Source organism: Nyctereutes procyonoides, unplaced genomic scaffold, assembly GCF_905146905.1.
Source record: "Nyctereutes procyonoides isolate TBG_1078 unplaced genomic scaffold, NYPRO_anot_genome, whole genome shotgun sequence".
NCBI lineage: Eukaryota > Metazoa > Chordata > Mammalia > Carnivora > Canidae > Nyctereutes > Nyctereutes procyonoides.
In genome coordinates this window covers 58,501,702-58,517,294 of record NW_026575051.1, presented here as the reverse complement: position 1 = coordinate 58,517,294, position 15,593 = coordinate 58,501,702, and the positions used below count along the sequence as shown (strand labels likewise).

Sequence of the window (15,593 nt, the reverse complement as noted above, 5' to 3'; positions counted from 1 at the left end):
ATTTGCTTTCTAGTTATTTATGGTATAAATGGAAATCTTTATTGCTCAGTTCTAGTAAAACCATCCTTGACTCTGGGATGTGACTCACTTGATTTTTTTTTTCTTTTAAAATGTGTTCTCTAATTTTTCTTGAGGAAGTTTATTTTAGAGCTTAATGTTTTTTTTTAAAGATTTATTTATTTATTTATTTATTCACGAGAATAAATAATTTATGAGAGACAGAGAGAGAGAGAGAGAGAGAGGCAGAGACACAGGCAGAAGGAGAAGCAGGCTCCATGCAGGGAACCTGATGTGGGATTCGATCCTGGGTCTCCAGGATCAGGCCCTGGGCTGAAGGCGTCGCTTAAACCGCTGAGCCACCCGGGACACCCTAGAGCTTAACTTTAAATTAAACTGGATTGCATAAAAAAATTCATAAGGATTTTCTTTTCCAGTGCTAAATATTTTGCTGCTGTGTACAAGTTAATGTTATACTTAGCCTTTCTTAATGTGTAGTCTACACAGAATAATTCTTGCTGTTGATTAATAAGACAGTAACTTAGAAATAAGTGGAGCAAGAAATTTCTACCTACGACTAGTAGGAGTGCAGGAATGTAGAAAATAATGTCTACTTGATATCCTCTTTGCAGTTTCAGTTAGTTATGACTTCTAGGTAGTACAATTTTTCAAGTTAGAAACGGCCTCTATTATTTCACTGCTGTTCTGTACATTATCACAGGCACGTGTTTTCACTCAGCTTCTCAGATTAGCAAAATAACCTGCATAATTGTTGTTTTAAAATGCATTTGATTTTGATGTTAGTTTTTCTCTTACCCTTCTGTTTATCCTTGAGAAAACCCCTGGCAATCTCCAATTTGTGTTAAGCCAAAGCCGTTCTTTATAGTAAACACAACTCCTGTTTGAGGGAAGCATCCCCAGCAGTGGGGGTTATTTTAATGGACATGCTGTATTACTTTAATCTAACCCTTTTACCATCTGTTCTTCCCATAACAGTGAATGAAAAAAAGAACATATTTTATGTTTCAGGGTTACATTAGTAAAAAGTAAGATAAAAGTGATTTAAAAGCATGCATATGTTCTTAGTACAATGCAGTCTGCATCTGTGATGTTTTTTCTCATGGTTCAGACACAAATCAAGAGGAAAGCTGCTCATGCCTGATAGAGTGAAAGTTTTTCATGGAAAACAGGACTTTACCATAAGAGGGTCTCTCTATATATTTTACAGCTAGAAGTGATAAAAACCTCAATGAGTTGCCAGAATAAAAATAGATAGCTGTAACATCTATTGTTGGAACATCTGGCATTTTTCCTTGAGTTGGATGGTTGCTGGCACATCCAGATGAATGCAGAGCACCTGTCTGGAAGGAACCTCATGACTGGTATTGAAGGAAGACTATCTGTGGGTGGGATTGTGGTGGAAAAACATTTCTGTGATGAGAGGACATCACCCAAGGGTCTGTAGCATAGTGTTTAGAGAAAGTCTCCTTTGTGAAGACACGCCTGGGGACCCGGCACCATTATTGTGTAGAGGGTGGGACACTGTTGTCTCAGTATCTAAATACACCATGTCTCTAGAAGAGTCTGGAGAATGGGAAGGAGCAAGGGCTCTCTAGAATTGAATCCCTCCTCTTAAATGTCACAATCATGTGGCCTTGGGCAATTTTTTTGTTTTTTGAGCTTCATTTGCTGCATCTGTAAAGGGATTAATAATACTTTTAAGATGCTAGCCTTTAATAGGATAATGTCCGTGGGATCTCAGCAGAGTGACTAGCACATAGCAAGTATTTGGTAATGGTAGCTATTGTTATTATGGATATTAGTTAGCATATGCCAACCATACAGTCCACTGCCTCTTGATCAGTCATAAACTCCTATTTACCTTCCCAAGCAACTACAGTGTTAAGAGAGAGAAATGCCTCCCTTCTTTGAACTCCTAAACTATATTGCTTTTCTCCCTAATCAGGGCCTATGCCATTTTCTAACTTGTATGAAAGTTATGTTCTGTGCACTGTTTATGTTCTGGTCACTAGTGTGAAGGTGGGGCTGCATTTCTCATATCACCAGGCATACTACTCTGCAAATAGTAGGCACTCAATAAATATTAGAATGTATCACAGGATGAATTATTGCAGAGTTCCCATTGGATGCATATTAAGTGCCAGCTGATGGCTTAGACCTTTAACCAGATGAGATATCAGTCTGTTCTGGAAGGGAAGATCCTTTTGTGAACTGAATCCCAAGAAGGGGAGCTGGGAGGTGTGGATGTCATTTGACATCCATTTCTGGCAGTCATCCAAGCTCTTTGCCTGCCAGCTTTAGCCCACCTTTGGTGGGTGGCATTTAGTTTTATATCTTATGAGAACAAGGGCATCTTTCATATGACTTATTTTTTAGTTTGCCAATATGAATGTCTGTTTTGAAAATTAAATTTTAAATAAGAAATAGGGATAAGTTAAGGTGCAGAGTATTCAGAATGACAAAACATTTTCTAAGAAAGAAAAACAGAGGTTTCAGCAAAATTAACCCAAAATTAATTTTCAGTGAACTGTCTTTGATTAACCTAATTAAATAAAATAGGGAATTATGGGCGGCTCTGGTGGCTCAGCGGTTTAGCGCTGCCTTCAGCCCAGGGCATGATCCTGGAGACCCGGGATCAAGTCCCATGTCAGGCTTCCTGTATGGAGGCTGCTTCTCCCTCTGCCTGTGTCTCTGCCTCTCTCTCTGTGTCTCTCATGAATAAATAAATAAAATCTTAAAAAAAAATAAAATAGGAATTAAATCATTCAGTTTCTTAGCATTATATATAGGAAAAAGTGCCCTTACCTTTTCAAGACTGGCAGATATTCTATAGCTCCTAAAACATTATTTTGTTTTACTAGAAAATAGTATGGATGCCAAAAATTGTTAGAGAAATCGTCTACAGGGCTTGCATGTATTCCAGTCCAACATGATTCCCATTATCTCTCCACCCTTAAAACACATCTTTGAGCTTTGAATCAAAGCTTAAGCAATAAGAACCGGTGGTACCATAGTTCATTTCAGCTTTGAAAATCAGAATATTTGGAAGTAATACTAGTATTTGGAAGGAATACACGTAGTATTTAGGTGATTGGCCAGTGGCCTGATTTCTTTATTCTCTAACATATGTTTTTTTTAATCTTTTACATACCTGTTGAGTGGGACTGAAAAATATGTCCTCTAGATAATATAGTCTATGGAGAAAACAATTTTTACAAGATGGTGGTAGGATAACCATTCTTGTTTACCCAAGTGAAAGTTATTAATTAAGGACATTTACAGAATACATATGTATCTGTAACATGTTGGCATTTTTAAGAGTGCTTTGCTATGTGTTGTTTATTTGCTCCTCATTCCAATCCCACAATGTAGATAGTCTGTTCCTGTTCTGGAGATGGGAAAACCAAGACCCAATGAAAGTGGTCTTTTGTACAAGTCATGCAGTAGTACATAGGTTTACTACTGCATAGCCACGTGATAGTAGACTAGGGTCCTCCCATATCTGAGTCCAATGTCGTTTCTAGTGGAATCCCTAGTTGACAACTTAAAATTACATTTTTATGCACAAAATATTAATCACCAGTAATGAAAAACAAAAATATCTATATAATTAAGTTACAACTTTTTGGGGCAAGTTTCCATTTCTTCAGAAAAAAAATTTTCATTTAATAGCTTTGTCTCTAATTATTCTATAAATAAGATAATCAGTGTACTATATGGGATTTTTAAGTTTTAAAATGTTTTGAAATGATTTCATACATAAAAAAACACTGCAAGGATAGGAAATTATTCCTACATATGAAACCTAGGTTCACCAGTACTTAACATTTTGCTATATTTGCTTTATCATTTTGATTCTCTCTTTTCCTCTCCATTTTCCTCATTATTATTTTTTCTGAATCATTTCATAGTAGGTTCCATATATGATGCCTCTTTACCTAAGTCTTAATACTTCAAGGTATATTGCTTGGTCTAATGATTCTTTAGAAGTGGGAAATTGCAGTTTAAAAAAATTTTTTTTAAGATTTATTTATTTTAGAGAGAGAGTGTGGGGAGGAGTGGAGAGAGAGAGAATTCTCAAGCAGACTCCACACTGAGTGAGGAGCCCCCCACAGGGCTCAATACAAGGACCCTGAGATCATGACCTGAGCCAGAATCAAGAGTTAGTCACTCAAATAACTGAGCCACCCAGGCGCCTTGGAAATTGCAATTTTTGTTAAGAATTGCCAAATTGCCCTCCTTGGTAGGGGAACAATTGTATCCACTTGCATTCCCACCAGCAATATGTGGGAGCAGCTGCTTCCCCACACTCTGCCAGTGTACGGTCAAGATTCTGAAGTTTTGCTAGTCTGACAGATAAGAAATAGTATCTCAGTGCTGTTTTAATTTGCATTTATTTTATTAAGAGGTTAACTATTTTTTCATATGTTTAGGAGTTTTTGCTTTTTTTGTGAATAACCAGTTTATATCTTTTGGTTATTTTTCATTTTGCTTTCTTTTGGTTTCTTTTCTCTTTCTAGCTTTTGAATTGAGAATTGAACTTACTTTTATTCTCTCATTGTTATTAAGTTAGGTGTTTAAAGCTTTGTATCCTGTAAATCCAGACATAATATCTTCACTATCTTTTCCCTAGAAAAATCTATAGTTTATGTTTGTATTTTCCCATTTTCCCCAAGAGTTGTTTAATGGTTTGGTAGTGGGGGGATTTGGGTGAAAGAGCTTTATAAAAAATAGTTTTGAATTTCTATTTTTTATAGTCAAAAATTGTTTTGATTTCTATTTTTTATTCATCATTGTCAGTGTTATTTATAATATTTATACTTTGTGAAATTACCTGAGGCTCCCTTTGTGACCTACTATTTGATCAATTTTGATGATTAATCATATACATGAAGGTTTATTCTGTATTATCAGTGTGTAAAGTTTGATTGATAGCCCTAAAATTTAACTGATTTTTTTTTTTTTGTCTTCTGTGGTCTTTTAAAAAAGAACTACTTTATTTGTCTTACACTGAAAGAGTGGTTTCTTAGTTTCCTATTTTTCCTTGCATCTCCTGTAGTTTTTCTGTATGTAGGTGATATTGAGGTGTTATTTGATGCATAGGCAGATAGACATAAGTGAAGAATGATTTGAAGTAAGAAAGTGGTGTGATTAGATATGCGTCAGAAAGATCTGTGAGGTGGCCAGGTTCTGGGAATACCCAACGATAGGCCAGTTTGGGGGTTCCTGGGATTCATTTGTTTTTCCTTCTAGTCCCTCTTCCAGGGGCTAGAAGGGGGGCAGAATAGGGAGTTATTGTTTGATGGCTATAGAGTTTCAGTTTTGTAGGACAGAGTTCTGGAGATGGATGGTGCTGATGGTTGCACAGGAGTGAGAGCATGCTCACTGTCACTGAAATGTAGGCTTAAAAATGGGTAACACTGGAAATTTTATGTGCATTTTACCAGAGTAAAAATAACTTTAAAAAGAAAGAACACGGGATCCCTGGGTGGCGCAGTGGTTTGGTGCCTGTCTTTGGCCCGGGGCGCGATCCTGGAGACCCGGGATCGAATCCCACGTCAGGCTCCCGGTGCATGGAGCCTGCTTCTCCCTCTGCCTGTGTCTCTGCCTCTCTCTCTCTCTCTGTGACTGTCATAAATAAATAAAAATTTAAAAAAAAAGAAAGAAAGAACACAATAAGAGGACCATAGGGTTGCCTTGGAGGCTCAGTCCATTAAGCATCCAACTCTCGGTTTCAGCTCAGGTCATGATCTCAGCATCCTGAGATCAAGCCCCTGAGCTCAGCTCCAAATCTGCCTAAGATTCTCTCTCTCTCCCTCTCCTTCTGCCTCTCCTGCTCGTGCTTCTTCTCTTTCTCAAATAAGTAAATAAATCTTTAAAAAAAAGAGGACCAGAAAGTGGAAAAAAAGTACTGTTCTAGACATATATGTATAGGTTTTTATATGACTATAATTTTCATTTGTCTGGAAAAATGTCCAGGATTGCATATGGCAGTTGTATGTTTAAGGTTTTTGTTCTTGTTGTTGTTGTTAAACTGTCAGACTGTTTTCCAGAGCAGCTGTATCATTTAACATTCCCACCAGCAATTTTTGGGTGATCCAGTTTTGTTGCATCTTTGTCAGCGTTTGTTGTTTTCACTATTTTTAATTTTAGTCCAGTCTAATAGGTAGTGATATTTAATTATGGTTTTAATTTGCATCCCTTAATTGTTAATGATGTTGAACAACTTTTCATGTGATTGTCATCTGTATATCTATTTGGTGAAATGTCTCTTCGTGTCTTTTGCCTATTTTTTTTTTAATTATTGAGTTTTGGGAATTCTTTATATATTCTAGATTCTTGTCCTTTTCTGGTATGCATAGTTTTGAAATGTTTTCTTCTAGTCCACAGCTTGTCTTTTCATCCTTTTAACAGGATTTTTTTTTACAAAACAAAAATTTTCGGATGTGAGGGCGATCTGGCTGCGACATCTGTCACCCCATTGATCGCCAGGGTTGATTCGGCTGATCTGGCTGGCTAGGCGGGTGTCCCCTTCCTCCCTCACCTCTCCATGTGCGTCCCTCCCGAAGCTGGCGCTCGGTCGAAGAGGACGACCATCCCCGATAGAGGAGGACCGTTCTACCGTCAAGGGTATACGAGTAGCTGCGCTCCCCTGCTAGAACCTCCAAACAAGCTCTCCAAACAAAAGTTTTCAATTTTGATCAAGTCCAATTTATCAAAACTTTTTAATGCATTATATTTTTGGTACCAAGTCTGAAAAGTCTTTGCCCAGCCCCAGATTTTAAAGATTTTCTCTTTTTTGTCATTTTCTAAGTTTTACAATTTTATATTTACATTTTGTCTTTTATATATTTCTATTTTATATATAAGTCTGATTCATTTGAGTTATTTTTTTTTTACAACACACATTTTCTTTATTCATAAATGAATCGGACTCTAACAGAGTCTATCTTGCCTTCCTTGTCTTCCGGGTCCCTTCTCTTAACACCTTCCTTGAGCTTCCTGGGATCACCCCAAATACACTTCTGTTCACATTCCTGGGTGGAAGTCTACGGTCTCCTTTCTCTTCACATCCCAGAGCTCCTTCTCTTGTTCCAAAAAGATGACCAGATCTGGCTTCCATACAACAAGACCCAAGAAGAGGAGGTGTCCGTAGTTCTCTAACATCACATCCCTGTACAGTTCCCGCTGAGTGTGGTTCAGGCATCCCCACTCCTCCTGAGAGAATTCTATGGCCACATCCCTGAATGTCAGCAGTCCCTGAGAACTGGCCATTTCTTCTTCTTTCACTTTGTCCTCTAGATTTCTTTCTCAGAAGAGATTCATGGAGAAATCACCTGAGTTCATTTTTATATAAGTTATGAGACGTGGGTTGAAGTTCATTTTATTTTTGCCTGTAGATGTCCAATTATTCTGGCAACCATTTGTTGAGAAGTCTGTCTTTCCTTTACTGAATTGCTTTTGCACCTTTGTAAAAAATCAGCTGGGCATATTTATATGGGTTTCTTTATGGGTTCTGTATTCTGTTTTATTGATCTGTAAATATATTTTTCTACTTATACCACACAGTTATGATTATTCTAGTTATATGGTAAGTGTTGAAGTTGGGCAGACAGATTCTCTCTCTCACTTTTTTCTCATTTTTCAAATTGTTATAACAATTCTAGTTCCTTTGCCTTCTACATATACACTTTGCATATCTTTAACCTTTTCTATCTTCTTTCAACCACTTTGACCTTTTAATTTTCTGTATCCAATTTTTGTTTCCTTACGTGTTTTCCAGCTCATCCTCAATTTCCCTCATTAAGTTTTCATTCAAATCTGTACCCTTTTCACAACTTGTAGCTAATTCTTCGTTTATTCAATTTCTTTGAATTTGGTCAGTTTCCCTGCATTTTTTCCCCGTTTTGTTGTTGTTGGATGGGGTTTTGGGGTCCATTTCTTAGTTTTAAGATTTCTGATTCTGAGTGTGTGCACTCAAGTGTGTCGTGTCTGCTCGTCAAAGGTACTTATTTCAGTTTGGTATATTGTCTTACAACTTTCCTTTGTGACATAGTTGGTTATTTGACGAGAATTTCTAACAGCTGAGATGATTGTATTTCCATTTCATAGTTTTTTTTTTCCCCCTACAGGAGTTTTATAGTGAATTTAGTTTTTTTCCCCTACTCCTTAACACTTCAAGGGTTGGGTTATTATTTTAAGAGCACCATGTCTTGTCAATTTTGTGAAATACAGTTGTGTACATGGATGATGATGATGGTAGAGAGGCAGTAGAAAGAAGGAATTTCTGTCTTTTGTTTTTCTTTCCTGTCTTCTGGATCCTTAATTTCCCCTTTTCCTCCTTTCTTTTCACTGCTATCTCTTTTATGGACACAACCCATTCTCAATTTACATTCGTCTCTTATGAAAATGACACTTGTCCCAGGCTGCTACCTTAGATTTTGCTTGATTTTGAGCCCTTTTCCTGGGGCTAGTGCCATGAACTATCAGATACTGACTTCTGTTCTCATTTTGGCACTTATTTGCGGTGTACTTTTTCTTTCTGTGGACAATTTTGTCTGTTTTGCCTGTGTCCTAAACTTCTCTCTCTCTCCTTTCTCTCTCTCTCTCTCAAACTTCTCTTTCTCTCCTCTCTGTCTCTGTCTCTCTCTCAGAGTCTCTTACATCTGCCCTTACCCTACTCTCTGGACCCAAAGGTTCATAGTGGTTGCTGTTTGACTTTTTATTTTTATTTTTTATAAACTGAAGTTTAGCATACTCTCGGCTTCCAAGTAATGCCGATAGCATGGGTTATGGGTGATTCGATTTGTGCTCTTTGTTCTGGGGCTAGGAAGGATATGTGAAGAGGTACGGATTCAAATGGCTGCCATTATCCTGCCAGAAGCCTCTAGAATATAATAATTTATTGACCAAAAGGCATCATGCAGTTCCTATAAAACTTGTGCCATAAGGGGACACTTGGGGGTAAAATTTACATAATAGTAAAATAAAACTTACATAACAACTTTCTTTTTATAACCATGACAATAAAAATTCTTGGACTTGGATTATAGTTCTAAATAATTTATTTCTTTTAAATAAGTGAAATAGAAAGGCAGGCATAAGAATCTCATGTTTCAACACTAGAAAGGATATCAAATAATGTTTGTATCATATATTATTTTAAAGGTGAAAGACAAGTTAGAGAGCACCTAATCTAATCCAATATATCATTATACAGGTAAGGCTAAGAAAAGTAAAGTAATTTGTCTAAGTTTACCCTAAGAGTTACAAGCAGGGGTGCACCTAGAACCAGGTTCTCTTGGCTCCCTATCCCTATTTCCTCTTCTGTCACATGGTCCCCATTGTGGTTTGGCCTTTGGTAAGTTAAGAGTCATCATGAGCCTTCTCATTTTGGGACAAAAGAAATTAAACCAGTTGGCCAAGATTGTGTAGTAGGCAGCAAAGGTAGGTTTGAGGAAGGCCAGGAGCCTTCCTACGCAACTTTCACTGATTGTGTGGCACATTTTGCCCACCTTCCTTTCTGCTCTCTCTTTCCTTAAGAGCTGATGAACATCTGAAATTTTTCAGATCAATTCATGGGTCTGTAGTATTCTCAACAGAGTTTACATCTCATATTCATTTTTAAAGGGGTGAGTGTGGTTGATGGTACACACAGGTGCAAGTTTACAAGCCTTGAAAAACAAGGTTTGCACCTAGGCTTTTCCTCTGTACCTCTAAAGCCGTGTCAGATCTTGGTCTAACTCAACCACCCAACTTCCGCCTGCTTCAAAGGCAGTGTACTTGCTGTCATCGCTTCCTGACTATTGACAAGAGGCTTATCCATCAAATTCTTCTTTGGGTGCTCTTGAAATGTGTACCTCATGTATGTCAGGGTTGCTTTGTGTTGAATTTTCTTTGTGAGCGAAGGACATAATGTTCTTCTCTGCTGCGCCAATAGCACTTTCCCATATACACTCAGGGAAAGCTTTTTCCCCTCTCAACAAGGCTCAAAAGTCTTGACTAGAGTGCTTCAGAAATAGGCCTGGTTTATACTTTTATCAAAACAAGCAGAGTCTGGGCAATTCCTAGCGTGGAAGAGCACCAGTGGTCTAAAATTTTCCTAGGCAAGTGCACAAATGGTGTTACCAAAGGGCAAATGTATAGCACTCTGATTCTCCCTCGATTAGGAGAAGGGGTGCCTATGCTTACTTGGCAAAAGTGAAGGTGACATCATATAAAGTGAGAGGCTGGTGTTCATGGGATGAAAGGGCTGATAGCACGTGGAGGTGTGATGTAGGGGACGTGGCCCTCGGGATGCCTCATTGTGCTCGTCTTACAGTTCTGCAGGGCAAGAAGTTACATTTACTATTTTTTTCTTGATGGAATATACTGGTAATCCATATATACATTCACAAAATAACTAAAGTGATAATTAGATATGGTAACAGAAAGATCTCGAAATTTGTGTAGAACTCTTTCCTGAACATGCTATGTTATTAGCATACTTTGGAGTTCCCCCAGAGGAACCTCTGTATCTCATCTCTCTGGTTCCAAGAGCCCCCAGGCAGAGCTGCCTGCATTTCTCCTGGGTCTCCCACAGCACCACACATCCATCCCCTTTTCTCCTGGGGTAAGAAAGAAAATGTAATGGACTCATATTTTGATTCCAGAGACTGTATTTTGGTACCTGAAGCTTTTCTGGAAATGTCTCTAACACTGGATCGATCCTTTTTTCTCTCCTCTCTTCCTTGACAATGATTTCTCTCATGTGTAAAATCATGGTTGGAGCGTAGGCTTTGAGACCAGATAGACTGTGAGGTGGCCATTCCATCTTATTAAAACTCTCAGTGATGCACTTTCCCCATCTGTAAAATGGACTTATGTTACTGTCTGGGTAGCTATGAGGATTCAATGGTATAATATGTGTACAATTCTTAGCAACTGTCAGACATACTGTTAAGTTCTCAATAAATGGCATTTATTATTAGCAAGGTGGGTAATCTCTGTATGGTACCTAGACTTGTGTTTGGCCTAGGTAACCAAAAACCAGTTGAAATTATATTACTAATTTGAGTGGCTCGTGAGGAACTTCGACCTGAGCATACCTCCTAGGGAGGTCTGTCAAAACCTTTTACATTTTCTTTCAACACCAGATCAAATAACCCTGGCAACAGGTGAGTAGCGTGATTCCAGCAAGGCACAGGGATTGCCTGCAGCTGTTTTGTCCTATGATCCTATGCATACCTGAAGTCTTACTTTAGGAAGCCAGGAACATATCTTAGTGAATAGGTTCAGCCAACACGGGCAAGTCTTTTGAAAAGTTATATTGTGATTGAATTAGCTAAGCCTTTGTTAACTATCCTATCAGGTAGCCAGCCTGGCCCTCAGAGAGTTAACGGTCCAGTGTGAAGAGTGAAGGTGCAGCCAGCCCTTGGGGCCTTAAACCTTATTTTTGTTTTGTCTTTTTTTTTTAAATAAGAAAAAAATCTGAACAGCAAATTGAAATAAAACATAGGATCCATTCTTGGTCCTTCCCTTTGGCAATACCATGTGGGTGGTGATGGAGGACTTGGGTTTGAATCTTGACTCTGCCACCGGCTAACCTGTGGCCTTGAGCAAATAATTTTCTCTCTTGGGTCTTATTTCTCTATTCATGCAATGGGTTACTAAAGAACTAGGTGAGGTCACTCACGTGAAACACTTCCCACAGTGCCTGGTATTTAGTTCCTTCATTATTTTTACCTCCTTTCAGCAGCTAATAGGATTTTCTTTTGAGGCACCATGACTGATTAAGTGATTCCAAGTCAGGGGTGCCCCGCGTGGTGCTAGAGATTGTAGAGTTTATTTTGTTGCCTTAAGCCCAATAGGACCTTCGTAGTTCTTAGCAGAATAAAAAGGCTATATATATATTTTTTGAAATGTACTTTTTTCACTCTCTTGGTTTCAGTATTCAGGATTTCACACGGAAAGATCTGAATCTGATCATGACAGCCAGTGGGGTGGAAGTCCCCTGACCGACACAGCCTCTCCACAGCTCCTGGACCCCTCGGAGAGGCCGGGCTCTCAGCATGATGCATCATGTGCCTACAGACAGTTCTCTGATCGCAGCTCCCTCTGCTATGGCTTTGCACTGGACCATTCCAGGCTGGTGGAGGAGAGGCATTTCCACACCCAGGCCTGCGAGGGAGGCCGGTGTGAGGCAGGCAGGTACTTCCTGGGAACGCCACAGTCCGGAAGGGAGCCCTGGTGGGGCTCTCGGGCAGCCTTGCCCCTGACCAAGTCTTCCCCAGAAAGCAGAGAAGCCTATGAAAACAGCATGCCTCACATCGCTTCAGTCCACAGGATCCACGGTAAGAGCAGTTGAAATGACTTCTGAGCTGGTGACATTGGGCCCCTGGGCAAGTTTCTAATATTCTAGGTTTGACACAGAAGGGACTGACCTAGTGGTTTTCTCCTTTGAATTTACAAATCAGAAACTCAACACCAGTCGGATTTTATAAACCAAACCCACTCTTTTTAAGAGTATTGATTTTGCTTAATGGTTGCCAAATGCATTTATATTTTATAGGTGAGTAAAAATTATTCCCGTTGCAAACATCATAAAAAGTATAGAAATTAAAGTCAACTGTGGAGTAAGTCTCTTGAACTTGTAAGATGTATGTGTTTAAAGGTCTTATGTATTATTTTCTTCTGTATTCTGGTGCTTCAAAAGTGGACCTCTGTAGTTTTGGGGCTCCTTTAGCAATGCTTCTCAATGAGGGCCCCACTGACCTGTTGGGGAGGCCAGGCTTTGCCTTATGGCCTGTCACTCACTTCACAGGTGTTTTAACCCTCCTGGCCCTCTGAGCATTCAATATTGGTCACCAGCCCCTTCCACCGTTATTAGGACAACCCACAATGTCTTCTGTGAGTAAAAGATGGGGTGATGTCTAGAACTCATGGAAACTTTACCCTGGGATTATTATGCAGTCTTACGACCACATAGAAATGGGCACTGCGGTTGAAGCCGTTAGTGTCAGTAACGTCCTTCTTTGTTCATTTCAAAGCCAAGTGGTGAAGGAGAGCCCATTCTGTCCATTCTAAGCTTGGGGCCAGGCAGCTCTCTGACCCCCTCCCTATTGCATTAAAAGTCAGTGACATAAAGATTGATCTAATGAGGTGATATTTCTCTTCTTGCTGGGTCTTGAGGATGGAAAATGTGCTGGGCAATGCTGTACTCACCCAGAGTCTTTCTGTCAAATACCACCCAGGCACTGACTGCCTTCCACGAAGGATTTTAATTTGTTTCTGTTTTTGCTTTTTATTTTTCTGCCTTTGTTTCAAGTTTCTCTAGTATGGTAGGCTGGTAATGGAAACCCAGGGCAAAGGGCAATTGCTTGCCAAAGAATGGAGTGAAGTGAAAATCCTGGCTTAACCTGCAAGGGCTGGAAGAAAATAATAGAAATAAAATAAGAAGAAAAAGGAAAAGGAAAGCAATGAATAGTGTGATCCAGGGCTTCTCTTCTGCATTAAGCAGTTTACAGCTTTCATATGTCCCTTCCTACTTTTCTTTTCCCTTTTTATATGGACTTCACACTGCTTTAAGAATAATGTAGTTTATGGAGTATATTTCAGATGCATTGTTCCTCTGCATTAGGTCTCTCTCCTTGGTTCAGAACAGATTGTTATTAATATTTTAAATATTTATTTATTCTTTACCTTACTTCAGAAATAATCTAAGATACCAAAGTTACCATGTGAGCATATGTGAAACTGAGATTTATATCTCTAGATTTGAGGAGACAATATTTATATTTTTGATTGGAATAAGATAAATATATGTGTATATTTATATGTATACATAAATGTATGTATATGTATATTTAACCCTCAGATAGTTTTAAAACTAACATTAGAGCTTTATTGTAACTCTTTATGATACATTTAATAATTTTAACATTTTAGATGATTTATTTGGAATTGGGAAAGTAGTCCAGTCTTTATTATTGTCTTCCTCAAACCCAGTGGAAAGCATTTTCTAAGCATCAGTTTAACATGCCATTTCTCTAGAAAATATCATCAACCAGATGCTATGCATTTTTCTTTTATTATTTACATTCAGACAGGGCCAATGATATGCATACATGGAGAGGTATAAACACACTGCAATTTTGCTAACTGGCATCCACAACCCACAAACCTTCTAAAAAGCTTGTGGTAAATTTCATCCGCACCTAAAAGTCACTGAGAACCATGACTGCCAGCACAATACATTGACGCCTTGTCATGTGAGCCTGTGTCTGTTTCAAAAATTCGTGCCCATATTGAAAATGAAAAAATAAAAGTTTTTTTTAAGAGGAAAGAGAAATACACTGACATTTTGGGGGGTGAATTTTGAGACCACTTACTTTTTACTTTTTCTGATTTCTAGGGCGAGGTCACTGGGATGAAGATAGTGTGGTCAGTTCTCCAGACCCTGGGTCTGCCAGCGAATCAGGTGACCGGTATCGCCCTGAGCAGTATCAAAGTAGCCCACACGAACCTAGCAAAATTGAAACTCTGATAAGAGCCACCCAGCAAATGATTAAAGAAGAAGAGAACAGACTGCAGCTAAGGAAAGCCCCCCCGGACCAACTGGCTTCCATTAATGGAGCTGGGAAAAAACACTCCCTCTGTTTTGCAAACTACCAACAGCCCCCACCAGCAGGCGAAGTCTGTCACAGCTCTGCTCTTGCCAACACTTCACCATGTGACCACATCCAGCAGAGAGAGGGAAAGATGCTGAGCCCCCACGAAAATGACTATGACAACAGTCCCACTGCACTGTCTCGAATAAGTAGCCCCAATTCGGATCGCATTTCAAAATCCAGTTTGATCCTAGCTAAAGACTATCTACATGCGGATATGTCTCCACATCAGACAGCAGGAGACCATCCTGCCGTCTCTCCAAACTGCTTTGGTTCTCACCGGCAGTATTTTGATAAGCATGCGTACACATTAACTGGATATGCCCTGGAGCACTTATATGACAGTGAAACCATTAGAAACTATTCCTTGGGCTGTAATGGCTCACACTTTGATGTAACGTCCCATCTAAGGATGCAGCCAGACCCGGCACAAGGACACAAGGGAACATCTGTTATAATAACCAATGGAAGCTGATGTTTTTCTAAAATATTTTGTTCTTTAAGGATCTCTGAAACATATTTATAGTTTAATGCCCCATTACCAGCATTTACTATGCCACAGATGGTTAGAGAGGATGATTTAAGTTACTGGATATTTGACATGTGTTCCTGCAAAATCAAAGAGCACTAGCATTCAGGGTTACACACAGATAATGGAGCTAAAGTGAATACATAAATTGCCCCTTTAATTATATGGGAACCAGAATAGATAAATTTTGAATCGGAAAGTACTCTTGTAGATTAAGTGAGCATATATACCACATGAAAGGACTGGTGGAAGACAGCATTGCATTGTGATGACCCAGTAAACCTCATACACACAGACCACTATCCACAAACTGCTGTGTAAACTTTATATGCAGAAATGTAGACTATATATGCTAAATACAGCCCAAATGGGTAAGTTTTCTTAACCCTAGCACATTA

The 15,593-nt window shown here is 39.0% G+C and overlaps 1 protein-coding gene across 1 annotated transcript in view; it reads left to right on the top strand.

The window, feature by feature from the left end:
• Nucleotides 1-15,272, top strand: part of SIM1 (SIM bHLH transcription factor 1) — a 66,719-nt gene extending 51,447 nt beyond the window's left edge. The window contains exons 10-11 of the mRNA XM_055330445.1: nt 11,948-12,350; nt 14,411-15,272. Of these exons, the coding sequence (XP_055186420.1) occupies nt 11,948-12,350; nt 14,411-15,141 (1,134 nt within the window). The 3' untranslated portion in view covers nt 15,142-15,272. The remainder of the gene's footprint in view (nt 1-11,947; nt 12,351-14,410) is intronic.
• Nucleotides 15,273-15,593: the final 321 nt, after the last annotated feature.